General features: G+C 40.7%; 1 protein-coding gene across 3 annotated transcripts in view; it reads left to right on the top strand.

Moving 5' to 3' along the window:
- LOC126184361 (RNA-binding protein Ro60-like) overlaps positions 1–20,487 on the top strand; it is a 128,604-nt gene that overhangs the window by 32,772 nt on the left and 75,345 nt on the right. For all 3 annotated transcript variants that reach the window (XM_049926744.1, XM_049926742.1, XM_049926743.1), the window contains 2 exons: positions 9,130–9,316; positions 19,129–19,281. In XM_049926744.1, coding sequence (XP_049782701.1) covers positions 9,130–9,316; positions 19,129–19,281 — 340 coding nt within the window. The remainder of the gene's footprint in view (positions 1–9,129; positions 9,317–19,128; positions 19,282–20,487) is intronic.

Genomic DNA, 20,487 nt, shown 5'->3' with positions numbered 1-20,487 from the left:
TCATTCTTCATTACTAGATGGGCATTCTGTCAGTAAAAGGGTGAATGGCCTTTCAGACCACAATGCACAAATTTTAACACTAAATGGCTTTTGTACTCAAACAAATGTCACATACAATTACAAACTATGTAGGAAAGTTAATCCAATGGCAATAGAGAGTTCTTTAAAACACGTCAAGGAACAAGAGTGGCAGGATGTTTATAGTGCCAATAACATAGGTGACAAATATAATGCTTTCCTGAACCCATTTCTTTTGCTCTTTGAGAGTTGCTTTCCATTATAACATTCTAAATGGGGTACTAGCAGTAAAAAGGCAGCCTGGGTGGCTGACTAGTGGAATAAGGACGTCATGTAGAACAAAGTGGGAATTATATCAGAATGTTAGAAGTAGTCACAATCAAACTACAGTAACCCATTACAAACAGTACTGTAAGGTGCATAAAAATATTAGGAAGGCAAAGAGTATGTGGTAAGCAAATAGAATAGCTATTTTACAGGATAAAATTAAAACCATATGGTCAGTTGTGAAGGAAATGTCTGGTTAGCAGCACAAGGTCGACGATATAAAATCAGTTCATAGTAAAAATATTTATGTTACAGATAAATCAGATATATGTACAGTATTTAACAATCATTTTCTGAGCATTGCTGGTGAATTAAATAAAAATTTAGTTTCTACAGGGAATCATATAACACTCTTGGCAAATGCCTTTCTGAGATTGCTGTCTGAAATGCTCCTCTGTGATACAGACAAGGGGGAGATTGAATCAATGATTAAATCACTGAAGACTCTCGTGGATATGATGGAGTGCCTAGCAGAATATTAAAGTACTGTGCTGCACATGTTAGCACTGTACATAGCCTTATTTGTAATTTTTCTTTTAGGAATGGTCAGTTTTCTGAATGATTAAAGTACTTAATAGTAAAGCCGCTTTATAAACCGGGAGAAAGGGATACTGTAGACAATTTTAGACCTATTTCTATGCCATCATTGTTTGCTAAAGTTATTGAAAAGGCTGTGTATATAAGGATAATTGATCATTTTATATCACACAATTTGGTCAAATGTACAGTTTGGCTTTAGAAGTCAGTTTAACAATTGAAAATGCTATATTCTCTTTTCTCTGTGAGGTACTGGATGGGTTAAACAAAAGGTTTCGAACATTAGGGATATTTTTGATTTAACTAAGGTGTTTCATTGTGTTGCTCAAAAAATATTGCTCCAGAAGTTGGACCATTATGGAATACGGGGAGTAGCTCACAGTTGGTTCATCTCTTACTTCAACAACAGACAACAAAAGGTCATTATCCACAGTGTCGAGAATGGCTGTGATGTGGGGTCTGGGGGGGGGGGGGGGGGGGTTGGTACGGTCAAATTGGGGAGTGCCGCAGGAATCAGTGTTGGGCCACTCCTGTTCCTTATTTATACAAATGATATGCCCTCTAGTATTATGGGTAACTCTAAAATATTTCTGTTTGCTGATGACACTAGCAAGGTAGTAAAGGTTGTTGTGTGCAATATTGGCTCAGTTTCAAATGGTGCTGTGCATGACATAAGTCCATGGCTTGTAGAAAATAAACTAACACTAAATCACAGTAAGACTCAGTTTTTACAGTTTCTAACACACAATTCAACAAAACCCGACATTTTAATTTCACAGAATGGGCATATGATTACTGAAACTGAACAGTTCAAATTTCTAGGTGTTATGTTGTGGAAAGACCACATTCAGGATCTTGTTCAAAGACTTATGCTGCCATTTTTACTATTAGAACAGTATCTGGAGCAAGTGATCATTCGACACAAAAATTAGTCTACTTTGCTTATTTTCATTCGCTTATGTTATATGGTATTATATTTTGGGGTATCTCTTCCTATTCTGAAAGGATATTTTTGGCTCAGAAATGGGCGGTTTGGGCAATAAGTGGTGTAAGTTTGCAAACCTCTTGTTGACCCCTGTTCACTAGTCTGGGTATTTTTACTGTCGTTTCTTGTTAATAATATCAGTTTATTCTCAAGAAGAAGCAACTTTCACTCAGTTAATACTTGGCAGAAATCCAACCTGCATTTGGATCAGACTTCCTTAACTCTTGTGCAAAAATGTGTGCAGTATACTGCTGCATACATGTTCAATAAGCTACCGCCAGAATTAAAAAATCTCAGCAGTAATCCATGCGCTTTCAAATGGAAACTGAAGAGTCTCCTCATGGGTCACTGCTTCTATTCTGTTGAGGAGTTCCTTGAAAAATTAAGCTGATTCTTATGTTAGATTGTTGATTGCATACTTCATCTTATGGCTTAACTTTTTTGGGTTCATAAACATTTTATTTTTATTGGTTATTAGTTTTGTGTTGTAATTTCATGTACTGACACGTTCCATGACCTTGGTGATTTGCTCCTCAAGTTGGTCCTATGGAACTTGACGTGTAAATAAATAAGAGGGCTGGAACTTCAATAGTGGCAACTATTTATTTACAGCTTGTACAAAATAGATATGTGTTTCAAAGTTTTACTGACCTTCAGAGTAGTTACCAACATTGTGTATAACCCGTTGCCAGCGATGTGGAAGTCGTAGGATACTCTTAGCAGTGCCAGTTTTGTTGACAGTTTGAGCAGCGCGGTCTATTGCCTGACAAATTTGTAGCAGTTCTGAAGCAAATGCTGTGAACTGTTTCCTTCAGTTTAGAAATGCAGTTGAACTCACGAGGGCGTAAGTCAGGGGAGTGCAGTAGGTGGTATAGCACTTAGCAGCCCCATCAAACAAACAAATCAGTAACAGCTTGCACTGTACATGTTTGAGAATTGTTCTGCAAAATGATGGTCATGTCCTGCAGAAAGTGTCTTCACTTCCGTCTCTAAGCTGTTTGTAGGTTGTGTTCCAAAAATGAACAGCATAGAGACAGAAGTGCTGATACTTTCTGCAGTTGGGAAAAAGACCGAGCTGCTCGAACTGTCACCACAACTGGCACTGCTAAGAGTATTCTACGACTTTCACATCGCTGGCCACGGATTATACACAATGCTGGTGACTACTTTGAAGATCAGTAAAACTTTGAAACATGTATCTATTTTGTACGAACTGTAAATAAATAGTTGCCACTATTAAAGTTCCAACCCTCATAAATAAATAAATAAATAAATGGAGGCAAGGGTCTTGAGCGAGACTGTGTGAAAGTCTGAGAGGTTGCAGTATGAACATGGACCCGCTGGGAGCCATAGCCGGCAGTGGTTGTGGTCTTGGATGGATACTTGGATCCTGGAAAGATAATATTTGGAGTGTAGTGTAATTTAGTTGTCACATCTGTAGCCGTTTTTGATGTTGCATGAAGTGCGCTTGTCTGGCTGCTGCTTCAAATGACTGGCTACTCCCATGACAATTAACAACCCCTTGCGTCCACCCTGGTGTATCCTCGTCTACATACATAGTCTGCAGGCCACCGTATTTTGTATGGCTGAGGGTACCATGTACCACCACTAGTTATTTCCTTTCTTATTCCACTTGCAAATGGAGCAAGGGGAAAATGACTGTATATGTGCTTCTGTATTAACCATAATTTCTCTTATCTTGCCTTTGTGGTCCTTACACTAAATGTTTATTAGCAGCGGTAAAATCATTCTGCAGTCAGAGGCAATGGCCTTGAGTGGGTGGGTACGGTAATGCAAATGTTGTGTAACGACTGAGCTCACTTGATCCGATACAGCGGAACAAAAAGGGTATGATGTCTGTGCCCATGCAGCAACTCAGCTGCTTTAGAGTTTCACATAGCATAAAAAAGACCAGTGGTATGTCATTCCTTTGGCAAAAGGAATAGAGCTCGCCTAATGTGAACATCGGGGCAATGTCAAGTATGATGATTTGTATTTGCTTTGGCAATGATCATCACTAGTGCCCAGATTGTAGCTGTTGAAGACATCTCGACAATGTATAGCAAGTTGGAGAACACTCATAACAAGCAACCACATAGCCATCTCCAATGGGCCTGCATAGTCAATCTGCAGGCAGCCCCGTGGCTGATTGGTAGTGGGCTATGAAGACAAATGTCATGACAGATCCATCTGGTTTCATGTGCATGTCTGGTAGGTTTGCTGCTGTTCAGAAAGCAGAATTAGTGACATGTGGTCCAGGACCAGATTGAGTTTTTTCTCCATATAATACAATAATGATTATTTTGCTACAGTAAATAATAGCCAGTGCCTCATTTTGTGTTTAGCTGTAATGCCTCTGTGTCACTGTTACAATTTTTGATGTGTGTGCATTCGGTTGTTCTATTTATTTGGGGAAATTGTGGTAAAACAGTGCTTCTTGTAAATTGTGAAGCATCTGTCAGCAGGAGTGAATATTTTCCTAGCGTAAATGTGGCCAGACAAGGAGTAGGCATTAAACACTTCCTCATTTTCAAGAAAATCTACCCAACATGTGATAAACCACTGAAATTTTACTCCGTATTTTTATGCTAATTGAGGGCGTTATAATATTTGTGTGGCTTTTGGTATAAAATTACCACAATAATTGCCCAAGAACAACTGGAACTCCTTCAGATTTTTGGGATAGGGAGACTGACAGTTGTTCAGTATAAACTGAGATGAGCCTGAAACCATGTTTGCTGTCTTTGTAGCCAAGATATTGCAAAGTTGATTGGAAAAAATACACTTACTTAATTTACATTTGAATCCACTAACTAAATAGCTCATTTAGTATTGCTGAGCTGGTGCTCTTGGGTAGTAGATCAAGTGCCTACTATGTCATTTACATATTTCACAGCTTGTGGTACCTCATGTGTAGGCTGGTCTGCTGTGGGTGTACTTGCAACACCAAAAGGTAATCATTTCCTCTGATGCACCGATTAAGGTAAAATGCTTTCATTCTACATCTGAGGGTAATTGCAGAGAAGTGTCAGCTAAAGTTATCTTAGACTAGAACCACTCCCCTGATAACTTAGCTAGTAGCTCTTCTGAATGCGAGATTGTATAAACATCTATATTAGAGTGAGCATTGATAGATGCTTTAAAATTGTCACAAATCTGAATTGTGCCATTTTGCTTTTTAATTACTACCATGGGCCTCTCCCATTGGTTAGGAGCAGTTATCATCACAACATCTGATGTCACTAAATGACTGAGTTCCATATTGACTATTTCCTTTGCAATAAAAGCCAGCATTATCTTAGACAGCAACACTCAATCACACAGAGTTCCAAGTCAGTCCAGGTCTGGAAAGCAAAATAACAATTGTAACAGAAAATCAATATACAGAGGCTTCAGTAACAAGATACGAAGTTCCAATCCACCTGCCGGGCTGGGTGTTCATTTACTGTGTGGGTCAATGGCCGTTCCCATATGACATGTTTGCCACGACCCCTGAAGACACAGCAGTGGAGAGCAAAGCTATGTGTCACACATATAATGTCGCTGTCACTCTAAAAGTCTTTCTGTATGTCTGGAGTACTGGGCTGCTAGAGTTCCTTCCTTCTTCCAGTTTCAGCATTGCTAGATCTTCTGTTGTTCAAATCTTTTTTTATTTTATTCTTTGCTGAGATTTACTTGAGTAATAAGTGTCCCCGTAATTAAAAGTCCAGTGTACATTTTGTATTACTCTGTATCTTTGATGGTGGTCTGATTCTTGCTGACACAGAAGTAAGCTGTGCAAATCTTATTGGTAGAAACCTACATACAGCTTGAAGAAAAGAAGTGATTTATATTTGCTGAATGGAAGTTTTGTAATTACAAGCTTAAAATTTGGGACCTATTCAATATTCCTCAGAGTTAGGTCATTCGACACTGTTAATTGTGATGAGGAATGCTAAGCTTCGAAGCCTCCTTACTGTTCTTAGAAAATTGCAGGTTGTAATTCAGCACACGGTTAACGTCCTTCCCTTTAGAAAGTTATTTGTGAGGAGGAGGAGGAGGAGAAGAAGAATAAGAAGAATTAGTAAAGTTTATTCATGTTTGGATCACTTTTACAATGATACTGGACGTGTCATGGTGTTACAGTTTATGCACAAGGAAAAAAATATTAATATATTCAAGCATTTACATACTTGCAGCTCTAGTCTCACTGGGATGGGACAGGTAGTTAGCCGTCCACATTGTACAGTTATGTGACACATCAGATCAGATAAAGGCAGTAGCCAATCACCTCCATAATTAGTCCACTTTAAAAGTAGTATTCGATCAACCTCAATCACTGCTTTCTTGGACTCGGCTTTATAACTTTCACGTTAATTTTTGTTGCAGATCCTAAAACATTTAATTCTTGTGACTATATGACAGTATGCCTTTATAGCCAGAGTGATTCAGTAACTACTTCATCATGTATGAAATTTTCACTTTGCAGCGGATTGTGCACTGATATGAAACTCTGTGGCTGATTAAAATTGTGTGCCAGACTGAGACTCAAACTCGGACCTTTGCCTGTCAGGGGCAAGTGCTCTACCAGGCTGTGGCTAATTATGTCTCCACAGTATGCTTTATTCCAGGAGTACTAGTCTTGCAAGTTCGCGGGAGAGCTTATGTGAAGTTTGGATGATAGGAAACGAGGTACTGGTGGAAGTAAAGCTGTGAGGATGGCTCGTGAGCCATGCTTGGGTAACACAGTCAGTAGAGCACTTGCCTGTGAATGGCAAAGGTCCAGAGTTCGAGTCTTGGTCCAGCACAAAGTTTTAATGTACCAGGAAGTTTTACGTTGTCGTGATACAATGTATAAAATGACTAGGACATGTCATTGCAGCTGCATCTGTGCTATTAGATTCTTGTCCCTCCACTAGTTACATGATAGGGACTTCTTGACACTCCTTGTGTTGATTAAGTGATAGAATTAAACAGGCAGGAGATAAAGTACTTCATTGCTGGAAGTATTTGATTTTAATTTTATCTATGGTAGTCCCTTTTATATATTAGTCTACACTACTTGATGTTGTTATGTCAGGGATATTTTCAAGATATATAAATTCACAGTTAATATTTTTGTCAAGCCAACATTTGGCTTGCATGAACTAAACTTGTGTGACACATTTTTTAAACTCTCCCCCCCACATAAATAATTAAAATTAAGAAATGCATCACATAGATGCAAAATGTAGATTTTTTTTATCTGATTGTGATTTGTGAGAATTTGTGCCAATTTACTGTAAATCTACTGAAGTCCCTTCATTGCTTCTTTTATGTGAGCTTGAACCTTGTAGCATTGTCATTGAATTTTAATTTTACACGAGTAAAGTTTTTTTGTTTGTCAGCTTGTTCAAATTTCTGTTTCAGCTGTTCTGCTTGCAACTTTTTTACTTAAAGCTAGTTTACTGGTTTATTTTACTGTTATTTTAAAGATTGCTTGACTATCTTTGCTGTTAGCAGTGTATTTGAGTCACTTACGCTATGGTTTTCTACATCAGCTTTTCCCCCCATACTGATTATTCTTTGTGAAGAAATAATAAGCAGCCAATCAGTTTCAATACAGAGGTTTATTTAAACCCCTTGACCATGGTTTCAACATTTATAAAATTATCTTCAGAAGGAATTTTTGACAACCTTAACAGGTTAAAAGTGAATACATGTTCAGTTGTATATCCACAGGAACAATAGTAACTCATTATGGATACAAAAATTATTTGTATTTACTGGGTGACATGTTGTAGCAGAGGTGCATAAAAAATAGCCAAAAGGTGTCATTAAAATATAAAGTTTCACCTCTATAATATTAAAAACATGCTCAACGTGGTGGATGTCTTTGAGTAGTACCTCACCAATGTAGAACTTATGCACTAGCACTGTGTACGTAACACTTGGGCTAAGGAAAGCTTCTGATGAGAGAATGGCACTAGTAGTATGCACAAGGAGGGTTCTCATTAGTGATTGAACATTAATATGCTAAACTCGCTTAAAAAATTATGACGTTAAAAACTAGATCGTGTTTAGCTATGTACATATGGAAAATTAACAAAGTGGCAATAAATAATAAGTTACCATCAAGAAAAGGTTATTGTAGTAAATAAAATTGCATAAAACATGAGATAATGTAAATAATATACAGTACAATTAGACCAGGGGGGAGGGGGAAGATAATGCAGACGTGTATAACTAAAAAATACAGCATATCTGAGAAATTGTGAGCATAAAAATCTCAAGAAATACATTAATGTCATAACAAAGAAGAAGCAGAGCATCACCACCATGAACAGATGAGAAAAATGACATATCCAACAGTCATATGGAAGATTGGGTCACTTCTCTTTTACATTAACAAAAATGGGGGTCTGAAAATATCTAGAAAATTCTATTTATGAGTTGCACCTGTTCATTTAAAATGGATCCATCTTTGTGAGCAAACTGTTTAAAAATTTCTAATACTTCTAAGATATCAAATCTGTATCTTTACTTTCCCTATACAATGTATTTCTTGAGGTTTTGATGTTCACAATTTATCAGATGTGTTGTATTTTTTAGTTGTACACATTTGTACCATTTCCCTCCCTCTAGCCCCCATTTTCTTCCCCTCCTCCCCTTTCCCTCCCTCACCGGTCTTATTGTATTGGATATTATTTACGTTATCTCACAGTTTCTGTAATTCGTTTGAACTACAGTAATCGTTTCTTGATGGTAGGTTATTATTTATTGCCATTTTGTTAATTTCACATACCTACATAACTAAGTATGATCTGATTTTAAATGTCATAATTTTAATTTTAACAATTTAAGCAAGTTTAGCATAATAATGTTCATTCACTAATGTGCATTCTCCTGGTGGATATTACTAGTGCCCCTTCTTAAATAAGCTTTCCATTTTACAACTAATTTCCTGCTTATTATTTCTTCATGAAGATTTCACACTACAGTTGTCACTCCAGCTACGTACACAATTTTAAAATTTGTTATATAACTCTTTACTCTCTGCGAAATTTTCAGATTTGCGTAAGTCGTCTTTATTTTTAGTATATAGTTTTTTAATACTACATCCTTTTTATTAAATGCCTGATATATCAGTGTGTTGGTAGCGTATGCTATTCTAACACATGTTATTAGTATCACATATGTACTCTGAAAAAATGTCTAAGGTTTCCTGAAGTAACTGTGTGGTATGCAAGTGTTTTTGCCTCCTACTTTTCCAACAAAAGGCTATTTGTCTTGTTATATTTCAGGCTTACAATGGTGGTTACTCTGCTGAACCAGAAGCCATCTTGTTTGCATTGGTGTTATGCATGAAGCAGAGTCAGTCATTAGAAGTCCGCCGAGCAGCCTATGCTGCCATTGAAACAGTGTATAAGACACCAAAGTCATTTTTTGCCTTTGTGAAGTACATAACTGATTTGTCGAAACCAACAACAGGTAAATACAACTATTGCCATCTATGAGTTGGGTATATTTTAAGAGTTGGCACCCCAGGAAAAAAAACTGAAGAATGAGAAAGAAGGCAATATTGAAATTTCATGAAAGGTTATTTCTGTCTGCTGGACTGGGCTCGATTTCAGATCCTTGTCTTTCACTAGAAATATTCATAGTGCTTAAGGTATCCACGCACAACTCATGGCTTACCTTATCAGCTTCAGTTCTGCCTGTATTTGCACATACTTTCATAAGTTTTTAGAAGCTCTGCTAGCAGGGCTAGCAGAATTGAAACTGTGATGACAGGTTGTATGTTATGCCTAAATAGCTCGGATGGCAAGAGGGCATTCCTGGCCAACAGAAGTATCAAATATCAGCCTTAAACTGTGGAAGAAATTTCGGAGAATACGCCTTTGGAGCAGAGCATTGTATAGTCGTGAATAATGGACTGTGGGAAAAATGGAAAAGAAGAGCCTTGAGACTTGTTTGAGATGTGGTGCTATAGAAAGATGGTTAAAAATTTGATGAACTGATAAGAAATGAGGCGGTTCTACACAGAATTGGGGGGGGGGTGGGGGGGGGGGAGAGGGATTTGGCAAACACTGACAGTAAGAAAAGAGAGAATGAAAGGACATGGGTTAAGTCTTCAGGGAATAACTTCCATGGTACCACACAGAGCTTTAGAGAGTAAAAACTGTAAGGGAGGACGGAGATTGGAATACACCCAACAAATAATTGAGGACGTAGCATGCAAGTGCTACTTTACGATGAAGTGGCTGGCATGAGAGGAATTCATGGTGGGCCACATCGAACCAATCACAAGACTGACGACTCAAAAAGGAGCAGCAGCTCCCTCAGCTGCAGAGTGAAAGAATCATTTGAGAAGGCTGTATCATTTATTACCATGTGAATATGCATAAAGGCATTATTTCTTCTGTTGTTTGTTGTCATGGTCTCTGGATATGTTAAATGTTAATTTCTATTCAGCATAAGACAGTGTGGGAAGGAAAATACACTCTTAAGACAAAGGAACAAGACACAACCAAGGAATTATCTGAATGGGACAGACCTCAGTAGATGTGATGTACTTGTACAGACAAACAAACGATTTCAGAAAAAATGGACGATTTATTCAAGAGAAAGAGCTTCACAAATCGAGCAAGTCAATAATGCGTTGGTCCACCTTTGGCCATTATGCAAACAGTTATTCGGCTTGGCGTTGATTGATGAGTTGTTGGATACCCTCCTGAGGGATATCATGCCAAATTCTGTTCAATTGGCACGTTATATCATCAAAATCGTGAGCTGGTTGGAGGACCCCACTGATAATGTTCCAAATGTTGTCCATGGTGGAGACATCTGGTGGACTTGCTGGCCAGTGTATGGTTTGGGAAGGATGAAAACAAGCACTAGAAACTCTCAGCATGCGCAGGCAAGCTCTATTGTGTGTAACCCTTTCGCAAGTGCATTTTTTGTAGCAACTGAGCGAAGATAATTTTTTTGGTGGTACATATATCACCACGGCACCTTTGTGAGGTATTAAAACTATGGTAATAAATAGATTTCCCCCTTCCCTATTGTGAGCTGTTGTGTGCAGCCTTTACACGTAAAAAAAATAATGAACAGTGTTATCTGTTTTTATTTTATGCTTTATTTTACTTTATTTAAAAAAGTACTTGTTACTGATACTAAAGTTTACTTAGCACAGTCTGAAAACAATCCTTGAAATTTTATCATGCAATAAAGGTATGAGCTGACATAGGTCACAGTATTGTATAGTGCAGGAGGGAAGCAATGTGTTCTGACAACAGTAGTAATCCCATGATAAACAGAAACTGATTGTTGTAACAGTTTTCATACACCTGGTGCAGTGTACTACCACAAGATGTCAGGCATAGGCAGAGGTGGTAAGATGTATTCCCAAGAGCTTTGGGATACCCCTGAGTTGTATGCTTTGCAAGAATCACAAATAACAGATTAATTTTGTGGTAAGTATACTTCCCAAGCCCCTTCCATAAACTACTTTGGTGGTAACCCTACTTCCCAGTAACCATTAAATCACCATCTGATGGGATATATACTTCCTACAGTCCTGAAGGCTATATTGCACAATAAACAGCACTACAGCTGGTGCAGTGGACTGCCACTAGATACCAGGAGCATACAGAAGTGGTAACACATATTCCCTTAAATGCTATAAAGAAATACATTTAGTATATCCCCCACAGCCAACAAAAGGATTAAATGTATGTCCAGTATGGCTAGCCGCGAAGAGCTACAAAATGGGGCGTAGAATATCATCGACAAACCATGATGGTGTAAGGACGCCAGAGGATGATAACGAAAGGGGTCCTGCTATGAAATGAAATGAAATGACACCTCAGACCATCACACCTGGTTGTCAGGCCATATGGAGGGCAATAGTCAGGATGATATCCCACTGCTGTCTGGGGCATCTCCAGACACGTCTTTAGCCTAGAATATCATTGACTGGAGTAGAATTGCCTTTAGTGATGATTCCCACTTCGAATTGGGCCCCTATGGTCAGCAAAGATTGTATTGATCAATGTCAAGCTGAGTAACTGCTTGCATAAGGGGCAGAGATGGACCAATGTGTTATTGACTTGCCCAATTTGTGAAGCTCTTTCGCTTGAATAAATCATCCAATTTTTCTAAAATTGTAATCATTTGTTTGTCTGCACATATTCATCAACCCTCATGTGGCTCGCCACTCTTTGGCAGGTTTGCTCTTGGCTACCATGTCGCATCCTATGCAGCATCTTTTCCCTTCCATGCTGCAAGTGGATCCTCTTGCTATTCTTTTTCCCCCTCCCTTGGGGAACATGTCTGGGATCTTATTGGAAATGTGTTGTGTATTTTTAGTTGCCAATATCAGAACAGTTTCTTCAGTTTTTAGTTTCTTCGTACCCCTTCTCCTATCCTTCTTCCACTTCAGTGTTGGAGTTCCTCTTTTTCTTCTTCCTCCCTGTGTGCTTCTGATGGCTGGCCCACACCTCTGACACTTAATTGGTGACCCAGCCATGGGTTGACAGGTAGGGATTGCACGTACCCCTGGTACAGGCCAGGCCCAGGGAGGGGTGATCGCATGAGCTGCTACCGTCCCAAATTGCCAGTTGGTCCCTCTTTCAGGTGTTCGTGAGGTGTGACCTGAGGTGTGAACAATCGCCTAAGGCAGGTGCACCCCCTCTGAGGGTGGGCCCCCAGTTGGAAGGAGCAAGCCATCAGAGATGCTGGCAGTAATGGGCATTTTCTTGCAATGAGCCAATCATCATCTTCACAGTTAACGTGTACTAAATGTAAACGCTGTCCTTTGCTACGGTAAATCCATTTATTATTCAGAAAGGTGTTGATGCAGTTGCCGGCCCTGTGAAATCCTGCTCTCATTCATGCAATGGCACTCTGCTTTTGGAAACAACTTGTCATTCTCAAGCACAACAACTGCTTGCAGTTTCGCTCCTCCACAGCTATCCTGTTTGTGTCAAGTCCCATTGAACACTGAATTCTTCCCGTGATGTTATTTACACTAGGCTGCTCGATGATCTGACAGAGGTGGAAATCCAAATGTATCTCTCTGATCAGGGTGTCATTGCAGTCCATCAGGTGTTGAAAAAGGTAGATGCATCCTTAGTGCCCACATTCACTCTTTTTCTGACTTTAGATAGTCATGCTTCCGTCAAAGATCAAATTAGGCTACGAAGTTATCACAGTCCAACTGTACATTGTGAACCCGATGTGCTACAGTGTCATTGTTACAACCACACTCGAATGTCCTGTCGACACCTGGCTAAATCTGTAACTTGTGGTAGGGATGCTCATGCGGGTGATTGTCCACCTCCTTCTCCTCACTGTACCAATTGCAATGGCGAACATGCTGCCTCCTCCCGAGATTGTCCCATATATCTCAATGAGTGGGCCATCCAGGAGATCCGAGTGAAGCAAATAGTGCTTTACCTGGTCACTTAAAAGTTATTGGCTAGTCAGAAACCCTGCGTTCTACAACCGGCACTTACAGTACTGTTCTTGCTACCTCTTGCTCCATGAAGGACATGGCCACACAGACATACTTCATCAAATTCAGCACTGTGGTTGTAAAATCACCAGTGTCACAGTAGCATCCCCGTCTCCTCTTCCAGCTATGCACCAAGCCACCAGACTTCCACCTCATGGGCCGAAGTCACGTGTTTCACAACCGGCAGGCCAGAAAAAACAGAAGGAATACTCCCACGAAGACTTCTTGTGTCCCTCCAGGTAACAAACATCTGAGTCTTCCTCTGCCAACCAGAGAGGCTCCACAAAATCGAACAAAGGCAAATGGTCTTCTGATTTGCCAACTTGGAGAGCCACTTCGATGGTGTTCCCATGTAATACCCAGCTGACCAGTGTGCCCCACTAACTGTTCTTCTGCCCTGGACTCACAGAAGGAGAATGTCAACACCTCTGTAGATCTCGTGGAGCAGGATCCTCCAGCCTCCGTGCCCTTTAGCGGTGAGTCTTTCAAGGGTGGCACTCGGCAGCTGCCAAGGTTATACCTCTTCATTTTTTCCCTCCTCCCCTTTCCTCATCATGACTCTTCTCCAATGAAATGTTCATGGTCTTTGATCCCACAAAGAGGGCTTACGGCTGCTCCAGGAATAACAGCGTACACTTGTTCTCTGGCTCCAAGAAACAAAATTGCATCCTCACAACTACTTTGAGCTCTCACATTTCTTCCTGGTCCACCTTGGCCTTCCCCTGAGGATGGCATTCCATCTCCTGCGGGAGTCATGCTGCTCATCTGGGACGACATTCATAGTCAAACCATCTCACTGAACACCCGGCTGCAAGCTGTTGCAGTCCACATTTTCCTACCTTACTTGACTTTTTCCTGTTGTACTATTTACATCCCTCCATCATTGGGTGTCGCCAGGGCAGACTTCATCAAGCTTACTGGGCATCTCCTTTGCCCCTTTCTGCTGCTTGGCGACTTTAATGCACACCATCCTCTTTGAGGTTCTCCAAAAAACTGTCTGAGAGGGACCCTCCTGGTTGACCTTCTCGATCAACTTAACCTCATCTGCCTTAATACGGGAGCACCCATATTCTTTTCAGAATACACACACACACACACACACACACACACACACACACACACACACACACACACACCTATACCTATTCCCATTAGGATCTCTCCTCCTGCACTGCCCAGCTTGCCCATTGTCTCAAGTGGCCCTTTCTTTCTGACACATACTCAAGCAACCATTTCCGCGTGCTATCAGTTTGCTGACTCCTACCCCACCTAAGTGCACACCGAAATGGCAGCTTTGTAAGGCTGACTAGTGGCTTTACTCCCCCCTGGCGACCTTCGATGAACAGTTGTGATGACCAGATATAATATCTTATAAACGTTATCATTACTGCTGCAGAACGTTCCATTCCTTGCACTTTCTCTTTACCACTCCATGTCCCATTCCCTTGGTGGACTGAGGCGTGCCGCGATGCAATTTGCACAGAGACACGCTCTCCACATTTTTAACCATCATCCTGTGATGGCAAACTGTATTTAATATAAACAGTTGCTTGCACAGTGCTGTTACATTCTTTGTAATAGCAAAAAAGCTAGCTGGATTTCCTTTGCTAGTTCTTTTAACAGTTCCGCTTCCACTTCCTCTTCCATCATGTGGGCCAACCTCCGATGGCTCTCTGGGACTAAGGTCCATTCCCCAATTTCTGGCCTGGCCATAGTAGGTGATGTTATAGTTTACCCTATTGCTATTTCCAACACCTTGGACTGCTTTATTGTGGAGATTTCGAGCTCCACCCACTATCACGCTGCCTCCCTCCATCGGAAACAAGTGGAGGCAGCTCGGACAATACCCTACTCTTCTCGGAATCATGAGGGCTACAATGCCGCCTTTATTATGAGGGAGCTAGATCATGCTCTCACTTCATCCCAATCCTCGGCACCAGGGCCAGACGACGTTCACATTCAGATGTTGCAGAACCTTTCTCTTGTGCGCAAGCACTCTCTCCTCCATATGTACAATCACATCTGGGCAGAGGACACGCTTCCCAGATGCTGGCATGAAGCCCATGTCATACCCATTCCTAAGCCTGGTAAGGGCAAACACCTTCCTTCTAATTATTGCTCCATTTTCTCAACACTGTGTTTGCAAGGTGATGGAACATAGGATTCATGCCTGGCTGGGTATGGTGGTTTGAGTCTCACAATTTGCTGACCACCGCACAGTGTGGATATCAAGTGCACCATCCTGCAGTTGGCCATCTTGTAACTTTGTCAACCCATGTCATGAATGATTTTCTGTGGAAATACCTGCTGTGGCTGTGTTTTTCTATTAGGAGAAAGCCCAAGACACCTGCTGAAGGACTGGTATTCTCTGTACTCTCTACATGTGGGAGTTCTGTGGCCATATGCCCCATTTCCTTCAGGAATTTTTAAAAGACTGATTTTTCAAGGTAAATGTGGATTCTGCCTAGTCAAACACCTTTATCCAGGAAAATGGTGTCCCTCAGGGTTCCGTCCTGAGTGTCATCCTCTTTGCTTTCGCCATTAACCTTATTACGGCCTGTTTCCTGCCAGGCATCTCTGGCTACCTTTTCATTGACAATTTTGCAATCTATTGCAGTTCTCCACAGACTTGTCTCCTTGAGCGCCATCTTCAGCAATGTCTCGAGCGTCTTTACTCGTGGAGCATCAACAATGGCTTTTGCTTTTCTGATGAGACCGTTTGTATGAATTTCTGGCAGCACAATTGGTTTCTTCCACTATCTTTACATCTAGGGCCTTTTGCTATTCTCTTTGTTGAAATTACGAAATTCCTGGGGCTCATGCTCGATTGGTCCTCCCACATCTTACCTGGCCGCCTGCTGTACGCGGTACCTCAATGTCCTACGTGTCCTAATCGGTACTTCCTGGGGAGCGGATCGGACAACTGTCCTCTATTTTTACCAGTGTGTTACCTGTTGAAACTAGACTATGAGTGTTTGGTTTATGCATGTGCACGTCCATCCCTCTTACACTATCCACCATTGTGTCGTCAGTTTAGCCACTGGCACCTTTTACACTAGCCTGGTTAAGAATCTGTATGTAGAAGCTGCTGAACTGCCTCTGTCATACTGCCATGACTTTTTTCTCAGCAGATATGTATGCTGTTTGTCTGCCGTGCCTGGCCACCCATCCTATGCCTCCTTCTTCGATGACTCTTTTGATCAGCAGTATGGGGCGCGTCCCTCTTCTCTCTTACCTCCTGGAGTTTGCTTTCAGCTTTTGCTCCATCAGCTTAACTTCATGCTACCTGCCGCTTTCCTGTTGGATGTGAACCCTTCATCACCTTGGTTTCGTGTGGCGGCCTGTGTTCACCTTGGCCCTCATTTGCTTCATAAGGACACTACTCCAGCCTCACTGTATCGCTCCAAGTTTCATGACCTTCACACGGAACTTCGAGATAGTGTCTTTGCATACACTGATGCTCTCGGGCTGATCCTTGTGTCGGGTGTGCCATCGTCATTGGCACCGACGATTTTTGGTATCGGCTTCCAGAACACTACTCAGTATTTACAGCAGATCTCTTTGTCCTGTATCAGGCCACACAGTACATCCAGAGCCACAAGCTTTTCAATTGTGTCATCTGCTCTGACTGTCTGTGCTCTTCAGAGCCTCTGTGTGCTGTACTCCATCCATCCCATAGTGCAACGCATCCAGGAAAGCTGTCACTTGCTCACTCTTGCTGGAGCCACTGTGAAGTTCATGTGGGTTCCTGGTCACATCAGTCTGATGGGAAATGAGGCCGCTGATGTTGCTGCCAAGGCTGCAGTCCTCGTACCTCAGCCAGCTAGTTCTTCCATTCCCTCCAATGATCTCTGTGTTGCCATGTGTCAGCAAGTGGTGTCACTTTGGCATCACCACTGGTCCTTCCTCCATGGGAACAAGCTTGTGTGAATTAAGCTCTTCCCAGCAGCTTGTACGACCTCATCTCAGCCATCATTTTAGCTGAGTTGCATATTGGTCACTGTCTGTTTTAACCATTGCCATTTGTTAGGTGGTGCTACCACACCACTTTGTGCTCATTGTCCTGAAACTTTGATGGTCACCATTTCCTGCCAGAATGCATAAAAAAAAAATATATATATATATATCAGCTGTTTTAGTGAACGACACATGGACTGTCGACCGCATTCTACTTTTTATCTGACATAGCAATATGGTGAAGGACATTTACCCTTTAGTTCAGGAGCTTCATTTGTCTATGGCATAGTTCATGGACCTTTCTCCAAGTCCCTGTTTCTAGCTGTCTTTCCTTCTGTCGATTGGGCTTAAAGTGTAGTCACTTTTAACTCCTGTTTCTTTATGTTCTACTGTTCTAACATGGGTGCATATGACTGTAGTTGTTTTTGCATCCTAAAACAGACCGAAACAAAACATTTACATCACGTCAACACATTTCCATCCCATTTGTATAATTCCTTTGTGGTGCCTTATATTTTTGTTCTGCGGTGTATTTATTTTACTTTTTGTTAAATGGCAATAGAAACTCCTGAATGGAATAATATGTAAAATAAAGGAAACACAACCACTTACGTATAGCTGACTAATGTGTGTGGCATTGAAACAGTCAGCAAAAAACTATTTATACTAGTTTTTGAGCTTTTGTTCTTTCTCTAGTGGATGTAAACACACAATGACACAAACACACATGTCTGTGGCTACAGTGAGAGTGACTTGAATATTAATAGAAGTTGCTTGGGCAGAGTGAGGTGGGGAGGGGCTAGAGGAGGACACACAAAGCAACAAAGCAAGTGGGGTAGAGTCAGGCAGGTCTTTACACACATGACTCAGAAGAAGAAGAAGAAGAAGAAGAAGAAGAAGAAGAAAGTAGTTCAAGGGGTAGAGCATATAAGAGGTTGTGAGGGGAAAGGGTGGGGAGGAAAGGATAGCAAGATGGTGACGAGGAGGGTGTGGGGTGGGATTGAGAGAAATTTCATAAGTTGTGTGTCAATGACATTGGTTGTACTACTCAGCAAAAAGTTGTGGACAAGGACTGATGCACTGAGTAACTAACATCTCTTTTTGTTACTAGTTCTCTGTGGCAAGAACTATAGCCAATATACAGCTTTTGAGTGGTTTTTGGTAGTAGTCAGCATCAGAATATATTTGCCCCTTTGAAATGATGGAAGAAGTAAAGGCAATCACTCTCCCTCCCTCCCACCCTTGAGGAATGTGGAGGAGCATAACTGTGAAAGTACCTGTGGTGTTCTTGTTAGTTTCTCTCCAGTACACTGTGTTATGAAAATGTAACTTTGGTTTCTGTTATTTCAGTTCTAATGTGGAAATTATTACCACTTTTATGGTTGTGCTGTTATTGATATTGTGGTATGGGAGTTTTATTGACCAATTTGACCTAGCAAGAAGGATGCATGGCCTGTATGATATACATGATACTTCATAAAAATCCAGAGAAAATAGAAATGGAAACAGTTACAGTGAGAGAGACCTGTGAGTTATGTGTGGAGTCTAAGCGTGTTTTTACACAGTTCTGGGTTTGGCATTTAGAGTTATTCAGTATTATGCCACAGAACTTCCTATCTTCACTGACACAAGCAGTCATCTGTTTTTAACATGTTCCAAAGAAAGAATTTTTGTATTGTCCATATAACTGTATGTTCTTAGTTGGTATAAATTGTTTATTATATTTAAAAATCTAGCACCTCGTATGTGCTTGTTGTAATACACAGATCTTTTTTGACTGTGTGAAAGGCGCTTGCATTCTTAGGCTTATTTTCCACTTTCTTTTAAGGCTGGGGAAGAGGGCTACGCCGTGCAGTTAATAACTGGTATTTACATCAAGAACCACAGAAAATGGCCGAAAATGTTACTCGTTTTGTAGGAATGCATAGCTGGACACACAAGGATATTCTGAAATTGGCTCATACATGTTCTAAAAATCCAGGTAAGTTACACTTTCTGTGATGAGTGTAGATAGATAACTTTTTTGAAACAAAGCCTGTTTTGTAGACTCCGCTGTTTTCTTATATATGAAAGTCACTTAAATTAAGGTAAACAGGTTCAAAGCACCTGATTTTGAGAACCAGCATGTTGCTATGTGGAAATGCTAATAAAGCCACACTGAAAATTAAGATAGCTGAAGGTTGAAAAAGACTTGAACTAAGGTAACTTTTGCCATCATTGTCATCAGAGTACAGAGGGCACTACAGAAGTGTTGCAGGACAGCCATATTTATTTTCCATCACATCATCTCACATTTTGAAATTGCTCATCATAATGTGTCTGCACAAGTGCCTCAGTAGAATAAAATGGCTATTCTTTTGTGAAGTTGTTGCAGGTAGAAACCACTTAAATGGGACAAGATTAGCACTATAAGGAGAGTATTCCAGAAGCCTCTTATAACCAAATAGTCCAATGGAACATGTGACCAATGCGCTAATATGAATCTTAGATTGAGCTAGTTGATTTAGTGCAAAAGGATTTGGACACTCATTCAGTAGTATTTGTCACCATATGCTGGTGCAACCATCCTGATATAGGTTTGCTGCGGTTTCCCAAAATCGATTGAGACAAATTTCAGGACGATTCCTTTGAAAAGGACACTCAGATTGTGTAAACATGTAGTAGGATAAGCTTCATCTGTCAATTGTCAACGAAGGGCATTAAACAAGAATAAGAAGCATCTGAATATAACATCTGGTTGTCAAATGACGTATCAGATTCCTGAAGGACATTACATACACTGAAACAGGCCCAGCATGGTGCACACAGCACAGAGTCACATTTACAACATTTGAATGTAGAGCAGAAAATGATCAGCTAAGCAGATCCACCCAGCACAAGAACAGAACTGACTCTAGTCAGAGCATAAAATGACTACATTTTAGAAATTTTCTTAGATCACTGTTAGCTGTTGAGAAAGAATCTGTACCAAAACTGCTTATCAGGTTTGTTCTTTTGCTAGACCTTTTGATGAATGAATGACTGTCAAAACTGGTAAGAGCAGCTCAATCTCTTGGCTGCAGTTTGTCTATGAACTCTAGTCAGAGCATAAAATGACTATAGTCAGTTCTGTTCCTGTGCTGGGCAGACCTGCTTAGCAGATCATTTACTGTTCTACATCCACATGTTGTACATGTGGCTCTGTGCT

Source organism: Schistocerca cancellata, chromosome 4 (genome assembly GCF_023864275.1).
Source record: "Schistocerca cancellata isolate TAMUIC-IGC-003103 chromosome 4, iqSchCanc2.1, whole genome shotgun sequence".
NCBI lineage: Eukaryota > Metazoa > Arthropoda > Insecta > Orthoptera > Acrididae > Schistocerca > Schistocerca cancellata.
The sequence above is the reverse complement of the archived record's forward strand: the minus strand, read 5'-3'. Positions and strand labels throughout refer to the sequence as shown.